The sequence below is a fragment of the Xiphias gladius genome, chromosome 6 (genome assembly GCF_016859285.1).
Source record: "Xiphias gladius isolate SHS-SW01 ecotype Sanya breed wild chromosome 6, ASM1685928v1, whole genome shotgun sequence".
Taxonomy (NCBI): Eukaryota; Metazoa; Chordata; class Actinopteri; order Istiophoriformes; family Xiphiidae; genus Xiphias; species Xiphias gladius.
Window position 1 is genome coordinate 6791958 of NC_053405.1, and position 10899 is coordinate 6802856.

The following is a 10899-nucleotide window of genomic DNA, read 5'->3' on the forward strand; positions in this document are numbered from 1 at the left end:
AAAGAAAGAAAGAAAGAAAAACAGTAGAACCCTCTGGAGGAATGGACTGGTAAGAAAGTAAAAAAGAGAACAAACCAAGGGCAGAAAGGTTTAAAAAAACAAACAACCAAGAGATAAAGCAGATAGAGATTGCAGAGTAGACTGATGAATAATATTCTATCTGACTCTGGTGAAATACATTAAATGCACTGACTGAAATGGTAGCTTTAGCCTTTGGTGACAGTGTTGCTTTGCATACAAAAACTTTATGTGATATTTGAGTGTGTAGTAAATAAGCCAGGCGTGATTCATGGGAGACAGTGATTATGTCTGACAGGATTACATTAACGTGGCCTGCCGCTGCAGAAGAAACTAAGGTGGAATTTGAAATTATTACTATTAAGTTTTCATATCACTCGGTATTAATATTTACCACAATATAAATTAAGTCACTGTCTCTGTTTAGTTTAGGAATCTCTTGGGCTTTAAACTCCCTAATAGGAGAAGCTGAAATTGACCAATAAAATTGAATGAGCGCTATTTAAATAAATAAATTACACAAAAATGAGCAAAAATCTTCAATCCTGTGAGAATAAAACTTTTAAAATCCCACACTTTTAAATATTTTGGGTCAGTTACAGTCATCAGTTAAAAGCACCATGTCTATTGCCAGTCAAAAAGCAGGAGCGTGATTGGTGTAATAACGACAGGGAAAACACAAAGTAATATTGCAGCGTGTTACGGGGAGTGTTTCTCCCAGAGCCTCGCTGCACGTTCCTAGGGAGGGGTCTGTCACATTGCTGTGTGCATTTACAGATGGCGGTGCTTCAGGTGATTAACTCGGTTCTGGGAATTTTAAATGTTTGCCAGCATAGGATTCCTCTTTGTTAACAGTGTACACGGCCCGTCCATTTCATGTCAGTCTTTAAATAACGTTAGCCTAGCCCCTTCTGACACTGTCTCCCCCACTGGGAGGCCAAACAGGACTTTAAGTAGCTAAACTATCTCCACACCAATGACCTCTTGCTACCATGTTTATCCAAAGCAGCTTTTTACGAGGATACTTTTGCTTTATGTGCTGATATGGAAAAAAAGCTGTTCTCTGCCATTCAATTATCCAACAACGATAGCATGCGGTGTGTTTAGCTAACTTGATCAACCCTGCTGTGGCAATCTTTTGGAAGAGGGCTGTGCGTTCATAAAAGACTGCCACGTGATTTGTTACGTTTGTTTCTGTGTCGGGATTGGGTTATTAGTATGTTGTCATCCAATGTAACTTGGTGACATTATACTGTAGTTTTTCTAATTTTCTCATTGAAGAAAATGTGTCTTGCAACCAGTGTTTATATTGTTTTTAATGCCCATCCCTACTAGAAGGTCAGACTGGATTCAGTCAAATCCAAATGAATATTTGAGTCAAATCCTCATTCAGAGGCATAACTCATAACTCGGTGAGACTCTTGGATGGCAAAATGTCGGTTGGAATGTGAAGACAGAAAACAGACTCTGTCGACATGACTTGACAGCTTCTGTGGTGCTATGTCAACATATACCTGCGTCGTGCTTTACTCAGAGCTTTTGTAGAGCATGTCCTGTCTGTCCCCACTGAGCTGGCAGCTTTCTGGTGTTCCCTGCTGCCAATCAGCTGATAACAACTTGGCTGGTAACTGGACTCACTAATAGAACAGATGGTTGTCTATTTGTGTGCGTGTGTGTGTGTGTGTGTGTGTGTGGGGGGGGTAAAAAAAAAACCCTGGAGTGCACTGTGCTTGTGGGGTCCAACAGCTTTGTGGGGACCAAAGTGTTGGACCCCACAATTTTAAATAGATGTTTGAGGGTTAAGACTCAGTTTTAGGCCTCAGGTTAGAATTACGTTTAGGTAAGGATTAAGTTCAGGGTTGGGGTTAGGCATTCAATTGTGAAGGTTAAGGTTAGGGTAAGGGGCTATGGAATGCATTATGGCAATGACGGGTCCCCACAAATGTAGTAAAACAAGAATGTGTTTGTGAGTGTTTGTGTGTGTGTGTGTGTGTGTGTGTGTGTGTGTGTGTGTGTGTGTGTGTGTGTGTGTGTCTGAGAGTCCACATAGATGGTGTTTATTTTGCACCAAACCAGCATATTGAGCAAACCATCCGGCAAAACTGGCTCAACATCAAAGTATTGTGTGTGTGTGTGTGTGTGTGTGTGTGTGTGTGTGTGTGTGTGTGTGTGTGTGTGTGTGTGTGTGTGTGTGTAAAGTAAACAAATATTCAAAACACCCTTACTTCAAATGCACCACACTACACTACCATCAAACTACCATCAAACACACAAACTACCCCTGCTGTGGACCCCAACAATGCTGTAAGAGTTTTTAAAACCTGCAGGCTTTGACACACACACACACACACACACACACACACACACACACACACACACACACACACACACTCATGCAAGTTTTTAATAATTGATCACTGAGCCTGTATGCCAACTTTAGGCAATTGTCATCCACATGGTCGTTGCATGACTCCACACAGCTGGCTAAAGGCACAGAGGGAAACAGAGGAATATTTTTTTCTCTCTCTCTTTGCCTCTTTTTAACTTAACATGTCTCTCTCCTCTCTTTTGCATTTTGTTTTTCTTGTTGTCTCCTCATCTGTTCTAAGATTTGTACCATTTGCATGATCGATTGTTTTGCTCTCCGAGTTTCTTAAATACTTCCTCGAAACCGCTTTCAGTTTTGTAAACCTATCCACACCAAATTAGGTTCATATCCCTACGAGAATTACAGTAAAAAAAAAAAATCTATACTACCTAACTTTCCCAGGGATATAGCAGCTTCCATGAACTTTTATTCAAAATGCTCCCCGTGTGTCACAAGGATCATACACACGCATTAACAATAAAATTGATTGTTAATGCATGTGTATGATTAAATTGACAAAGTACAGTGAGATCTTTATTACATTAATGGATTGTTGTGTCTCGTACAGGATTTTTATTCCTAGTTTTTTAAGGCCAGTATTGCCAAGTCTATACTTCGATCTATTCCTCCTATAAAAATATTACACACAACTGACTGTACAAGTGTGGGCACAGACCCCGCCACACACTAACAACATTAACATGCATTTGCAAGGTTAGCAGTTTGAAATCCTTCGACGGCTGAACACAGAAAGAGAGAGAGATAACTATGCAGAGAGGTATCTAGAGGTAAAGACTAGAGAGAGAGAGAGAGAGAGCAAGACTTGTTGCCATGGTGACACACCCCATGTGTATGAGCAAGGTTGTTGAATAAATGACCTTGACAAGCCAGATGTCTATCTGCCTATTCAAGACACAAACAAACACATAAACACAGACACAAGTCCACCAGCACGCACGACTGCAAAGACGGGTGGATGTGTGGATATGAAGAAACTAGCAGAGAGGACGACTGACGCAGACAGACAGAGAAAGGAAGAAAAGTGTCTGACAAATGGAGACGGAGAAAAAAACTTGGGCAAAACCGTAGCTGAAGAGAATTTGAATGTGTGAGAAAGCATAACGGATATTACATTCAAGTCGAACGTATGCTCTGCAACAGACTCTAAGGGAAGCAGCATTGGTTGACTCATTGCTTACTTAGTTGGTCATTCTGTTTAAACCTCTTTGATCCAGTTGGATGTAAAGACCCACCGGAGCCTTTAATGCTGCCTTGCCTTTCGTAGCTTTCTGCTCTTTTTAAGTCTTCTTACACTCCTTAAGTATGTTGGGGGTATTTTTCTTTTTTTTTTTTTTTAAATGTATTTTAACAGACGGGAGAGATGTGACAAGAAATGAGGGAGATAGATCTGCAACAAAGGTCAACGCCTGGGGTCCAGCGTCTTAACCCCTCTAAGCTACAGCCTCACAGGTTTTCAGTCTTAAAGTGTCAGTATGCGCCATCTATAGTGCTTGTCAGATGGTCGAACAGCGCCTAAAAAAATCTCACCCAACCCATCTGTCTGGAGTTGGGGGCTGTGTCCTACAATTTCTGTAGCTCACTGAAACCGAAAGGATTAGCCAGGCGTGCAGAGGTGAGGAAGTTGCTTTGGGCTGAACATGTGGCACTGTCCACAATTGCACATTTCGTCACGCCTGGACCTCTCTATTGTCACGACACAGGCACAGTGGTACTTGTAAAAATTATTAGTTTTTAGGTCTAGGTGATTTTTATTAGCACTAAACCTGCTGGCTCTATCATTCATTCGCCATACATACAAAAAAATGCCTTGGTTGTCACCATCAAGAAAGGAGGCCTCACCCAAAACTCCTTCCCCATAGGTCACACACTGGACTGCCTGGTCATTTAGGTTAACAAATAACACACACACGAAAACGAACACAAATTTTTCAGGCGCCCTGTGCGTTCTTCTGCAGCACGTCCCACCGAAGCGTCCATATCTCTGCTCTCCACCTTACCTGGCGTCTGCCCTCTGGTAGGCTCATATTCCGTAAGACCCCAGGTTTTGAGACTGACAGTCAGTCAGAACTAACAAGTGACAACCTGTGACCTAGACACTACGAAGGGGCGGCTTTTCACTCCGCCTTTGAGTGTGGCCATACGGAACAGCTATATGCACTTTTGCCTTCCAACATCGCCAGACAACCCATTATTAACTAGTTTGTTGTGATGCCTCCATCTTTAGGGTGTCTCTCAAACCAGTTCTAAGTTGAGATGGTAGTGGGCTAGGGGAGAACCAGTGCTGAAATTATCCTCACTGGACTTCCTAGAATGCACCCTACAAAGCTTTTCTGATTATGCCCCCTGACTGGCTTTGGTCACTGGACTCAGACTATACTTCAATGGACTGGAAAACTTAGCGATCCTTTGGTATTTACTAGCAAAGCACCGTCACCAATCAACACCAGTCAATTTGATTATTTTACACGGGATTTTGCACAAAAAGAGTGGGGTCCAATGCATGATCCATTATGTACAGTGAGGTCCAAGTGTCTGAGATCACTTTGAATCAATGACTTGTTTTGTCTATAAAATGTGGATGTGAAATGTGAAAATGCCGGACACGATTTCCCAGAGCCTAAGGTGACATATTCCATATTCGCTCGTTCTGTCCAACCAACGGTCCAGAACCCTAAGATATTCCGTAAAGTATGATGTGAGACAAAGGAAAACATGTAATCATCATATTTAAGAAGCTGAAATCAATTAATGTTTGGTATTTTTCCTGGAAACTAGACTCAAATGAATTATCAAAATACTAATTTTAATTAACAAATTAATCAAATTTCTCTTAATCAGTGAACTGATTAATCTACTATTTGTTTCTGCTATAATAATGATGTTACTGATATCAGAATTTTCTTTATTACACAATGAAGATCTCAACCATACGTCCCTTCCCTGATTTAGGGGTTTGCATCCTGTTCAACTGCCAGGCCTTTGCAATCAAACACAGACATTTTTGTGTCATTATTTACTCTTTGCACCACCTTTTTTAAGAACTCCTATATCACCATTATCAAATACATTCAAACAACCAATAAAACTGGTCTACTCAGAGAAATTGGGGCTCACCAACCTCCTCCACACCACACAATAATGGGAAGGCACTCAGACCGAAGGAGTGATCAGTTTTACCGATGTTACATTGATTTTTAAGTGGTGAAACGTTTACTCCATGCTAGGGACAGCAATGTATAAAATCTCCTTTGAATTTAACACAAACTTAATCGAGTCCCGCAGTATGATAGGACGTACGCTTCAAAACGTCTGAGTAGTTTCTTTAAGCCCTGTGGCTCATGTACAATGTAATATGCAATGAAACATGGAGGCAAAGAACAGTGTTGTCCGATGTAAATTATGTTAGAACAACAAGCATCAGCAAAACCAAGAAATAACAATACAACACTTCAGGGGAGTGAACACAATAAAACAGTACCGGAGAAATACAATGATATTGAGCAGAACGAATAGAAAGAGCAGTTTCATTGTTTCACTTCCATTTATGGTCTTCTCCTCTGTTTCTCTCAAGTTTTTTTTTGTGTCTTTATCTGCTTCTTTTTACAGTAACACTGGTTTCCTTCTTCCTATCTCTTTTTCTCTCGAACAAAATCTGTCTGACCCTTAAACCCTTCAACATTTGATTAAGTGACACACGGGGCTCTTAACTTTCTCGCACTTCGTCTCATTTACTTCCTTCATTGCATTCATGTCATCGTTTGGACTCCAGTTAGTACGGACTCCTTAAAAAACCTGCTTGTGCAATCCTCCTCTGTCTCCCGCCATAAATCTATGTGGCATTTGCATTTTGGTCTAACAGCAACAGTAAGCATTCGTTACAGCGGAGGAAGGAAAAGTGCTGAAGATAAATCAAAACTGGAAAACAGTAAAATGAAAAAACCTCATTTGGTTTTCCTCAGTCTTTTGGCAGAGCTTTTCATTTCTCATTTCACACCTCTCTTCCCTGTCCGTCTTTTTTTCTTAACTTATAATCATAATTCAGAGTGTGTTTGCCCTCACAAAAGGGCACTTATGAAATCCTATATGTGAATTAAAACAGGCATGCTTTTGGGATAAAACGTACTTCACATGTGATATGTTTCTTTTCTTTTTTTTTTTTTAAGTCAATCTGCTGGGACCTTTTTTCTTTTCAGCTTCAAACTAGATGTAAGACTCTTTTATAGTACAGCTGTCACATACACTCAATACTCGCTGGCTGTCTCACAGCCAGCCGTAGTAGTGCTGCGTTAGCACTGTTTCTGCAAAAAAAATGGAAGCTCTGAAGGGTTCAATCGCTGACCAGCGTGGAAACACTCAATGGCTAACGCGAGCTACTATCAAAATTCCTCTGATATTTATACAATTAACAATTAATTGAGAAGTACTGTCCCCTGACACATGAAAACGAACTGTTTCTGTACCTGATGGGATGAACAATTGCTGGGCCTTCCCTGGGTCGAACTCCAAATTTTTCAAACTAGAAAGTGATTGCAGCTTCTCTGGTGCTGTACTATATTTTTTCAATTGTGCTGCTCATCTTTTGCAAGCTGTGATGCCATTTTGACAAACACTTTTCAAAAGAAGATGAATAAACTCTGATCTCAAAGGTCCATCCCAGTAAAATAAAGGTTACATGAATTTTTATTAAAAAAAAACATATTCCTAAGAAACACACACAGTTGGGCAGGCTTTACAAAGCTCCATATATCTTTGAGGCAGCAGAGACATGCTGTCATTCAGCAGCACTACTGCTAACATTACGCGAATATTTTGTTCAAAGAGCCAGTAAAATATATACAGACTGTGCATTGAACCCAAACAGTAACACCATGATCCTGGTCTATGACATCATGTCCAGGCAAAGGTCGAGCTTTGTTGTGATTAAAAATGCATGTCAAAAAATTAAAAATGCAGCACTGCTTTTGCTAGACCAGCTGGGGGGAAAAAAGGGTGATGATGTGTGTATCTTTGACATCAGAAAGTAGTTGCTGTATTTGTATGATAATATGGAGAGAGGGTTGGTGTGATCAGGCGGTTCTTAGGGAGTACAATCATGGTGATGAGTGAGATCTGATTTGAATTATCTATACAGTATTTTGCGGGATTGCACTGACTGTACGCAGCCCATGCTTCTCTAGGAAGCCATTGTTTCAGACCGTACTGACCGGTTCCAGTGGATGAACTGGGAAGCCATGCACTAGGCTGAGTCATAACAGACTAGCTAGATGCGTGCAAGATCTTGGAAAGTTTGTAAGGTTATTTTCTAACGATGTGCATAAGTCAGGTTACGTAATTACAAAGGCTCAGGCATGTGTAATTCCTTTTAAAATGGGTGCAACTCTTTAGGAAATGTGAGGCTATGTAGGGACGAATACAATACTTGCCATCTTCAGATGGCTGTTGGGATGGTCTTCATACAGCCTACAGTTTCCTGTGGGCTGTATGAAGTATTTATCACCTTGTTTTCACAAATGACTAGCTTCTTCAAGGACTACAGATACAGCCAGTCCACACTGATTCTGATCTCCATCGTTACTGTAGTCTTGTCCCGGGCGTACTGCAGGGCAAATAATGAAACTGCGTGTAGGCGAGCTGAATAACGATACCGTACTTTATGCTCGGCACGAGCTGTCGGGGGGGGGGGACAAAAAAGGGGGACATCATCTTTAAGAATTCATGAATGTGTTTCGTGTCATAAAGTATAATTCGGTTAAGATCTACGGACGAAAAAAAGTCTGACCCAGATAAGGGAACTAGAGGAGTGCAACCATAATCTACACCACGCACACAGAAAACGTTTTTGTGTATCTTGTCAGAATAAGATCATGAGCTGCTATCCCAGAAACCCCCCTCTGTGCTCTGTTAGCTTCATTGTACCAATAATAACTCTACTGGTACAACGTCCTTCAAAAACAAAAAGTTTACCAAATGCCAAAGACAAATAAAAGGTGCACTAACCTGACTCAAGCTAAGAAAATTATAACGTATTCATTGTGTTTAATGTGAGTTGCGTATTGTTATTTTTATCAAATTTTTATGTGTTTTTCCCCCCTCTCTCTCTCTCTCTCTCTTTACAGCTTGTCCTCAGGGCACTTTTAAGTCCTCCCAGGGGCCAGGATTATGTCAGCAATGCCCGCTCAACAGTCGCTCCACTATCGAGGCCGCCACCCTCTGTGGTTGTCGGAACGGCTATTACCGTGGGGACATGGACAAACCTGAGGACGTTTGCACCAGTGAGTCTAAGTCTTTCTCTCTCTGTCAAACGAACACATACATACATGAACAAGAATACGTACTTGAGAAACCGTGTGGCTGAATGTGATTATGCTTCAAGGTGACCAATACGGGCTTGTGAGGGCAGATGTTTGGACTGAAGTAAGCAATAGCTGACATATTACAGCATAGCGGTGCTTGACATCACCGGCAGTCCCATAGCTCATCATTAAATTAAAGGCCAAAATCTGCTTTGATTTATCACTCCAGCACTAATTTTATACACCTCATTCGGCGTGAGTGTGCCGCAATGTTCCTGTCCTTGTTTGGGGATTTGGGGAGCAGTAAGTAATAACGCTGCCTCATTCCTCAGGCTTTCCACTGAAGTGAATATGTGTTTAGTGTGTTGAAGAGGCGATGTTGCTATGCAAGATGAGGCACAGTGGTTAGAAAAAAAGCGCTGCCTCTCAGTTCCACGGAGAGATGGTGTAAGTAGGTTGAAACATGAATCATTTTGGACTGCGTAGTGACTGTGTAGCTGTAGCTGTGTAGCTACTCTGTCTGTGCACGTCCCGGTGACCTGGATATGACTTCATGTTTTCGGTGGTCGAAAAAAAGCTCTGGCTCAGTCATTAGCAGGACCTCGTTTTACTCTTTTATATTCACAAAATTCATTTTCAACATTTTGCAAAGAAAAAAAAATGTAGGAAAAACACTCTAATATTTACATATTGAATGAATTGTCTTTCTAACAGCTTGGGATTTTATTGGGTTGATCACCTTATGTTGACTAAATGATACTATGCTAACTGTCAGGAGTTTGTTTGAACTGAGCCTGAACAGGTTAGATGTGAAAGTACTCTGAGATGCATAATCGATGTTGTTGTAATATAGCAACATAGTGAATCCATGAATACATCCGTAGAGGCAATAAATGAAGTGATTTTTCACTGTAGATGTAATCCATTTAGAAGGCTTAAAGCTTATTTCATCAACTAAAAACATCGAAATATCATCGGGGCTACAGGCTGCAACATTTGCAATTGTTTTTGTTCTGCTGAAATATACTAAGGAAGGAAACCTCAAAAAGAAAAGAGAAATGATTTTTGCAACAGTGGTTATGGAACAGTTTTTGGGGTTAACTTATTCTGACAACAGAGAAAGCACATGAAAAGCCTCACCTCAAACAGCGGCAGCAGACTCCCAAATTGGCACTGATAGAAGAAAAATCAACTTTTCCAGTGAAAAGGTGTCAGGTGTCAGCCTACTCAAGCCTACACAGCTCTGTGAATATCCTTGGTACTCTCAATTCAGGGGCAACAACAAATTGAGTTACAAGTTTTTGGGTTTTTTTTTTTTTTTTTTCATACACAACAGCCATGAAAAAGAACAGTTGAAACTCCGAGAGCTGTCGGATAGAACTTTAAATATAGGATGGAGCTTCAGTTTATTTATATTTGCTATAAACCAAATCAGATATTAAATCAGATCAGCGAAATGGAAGAGTGAGCGCACAGTGTGTGGATAGTTGCCTGACAGAAAATCATTCCCACAGCATGCCTCATGGGCTGCAGAGGTGTGGAGGGTGTGTGTGTGTGTGTGTGTTTGTACCCGATGTGTGTGTGTGGGTGTTTTTGAAACTTTTTTTTTTTTTTTTTTTTTTTGTATAGGTCAGTTTGATACTGCAGAAGCCATTTACAAAACATTGAAGAAGTGCAGTGTGTTGTCGTAGAGTGCAGCACTGATTGTGCCTCTAACTCACTGGAGTGGGTGAAATGGTTTTTATTGTCACAGCAGTCACAATGGTCAATGTCCAATGTTTATTACCTCCTTTCTTACTTTTTTTTCCACTTGAATGTGTATTTCTTGTGAGCTCTGAGTGTCTGACTGTGTAAAAGAATTTGTATTTGTGATATTCAGATAAGAAAGATTGAGGGAATATCTGTGTCAACACGCTGCATGTGTCTGTGTGCATAAAATTATGAATGCACAGCTTTCGACGGGTCCTCTAACTCTCAGCAGGAGTGTTTATAAGATGGTGCTGCTTAGATTTTCAACCCCCGACTGATCGTTAGCACTGGTGCTGCAGCGTATTCCACGTCTCAGACGTTTCCTATGACTCCGTGGTTCTACACATACCAAGGGTTGAATATCCATTTCATCTCCGCTGTTTTTGTTTCAACGTGTCGTGCGAGTGTGTCTGCGTGTCGCAGCGTCTCTGAGCTGCGTGTGAACAGTCA

The 10899-nt window shown here is 40.9% G+C and overlaps 1 protein-coding gene across 2 annotated transcripts in view; it reads left to right on the forward strand.

The window, feature by feature from the left end:
* Positions 1–10899, forward strand: part of LOC120790732 (ephrin type-B receptor 1-like) — an 82632-nt gene that overhangs the window by 32473 nt on the left and 39260 nt on the right. For both annotated transcript variants that reach the window (XM_040128554.1, XM_040128553.1), the window contains exon 6: positions 8524–8679. In XM_040128554.1, coding sequence (XP_039984488.1) covers positions 8524–8679 — 156 coding nt within the window. The remainder of the gene's footprint in view (positions 1–8523; positions 8680–10899) is intronic.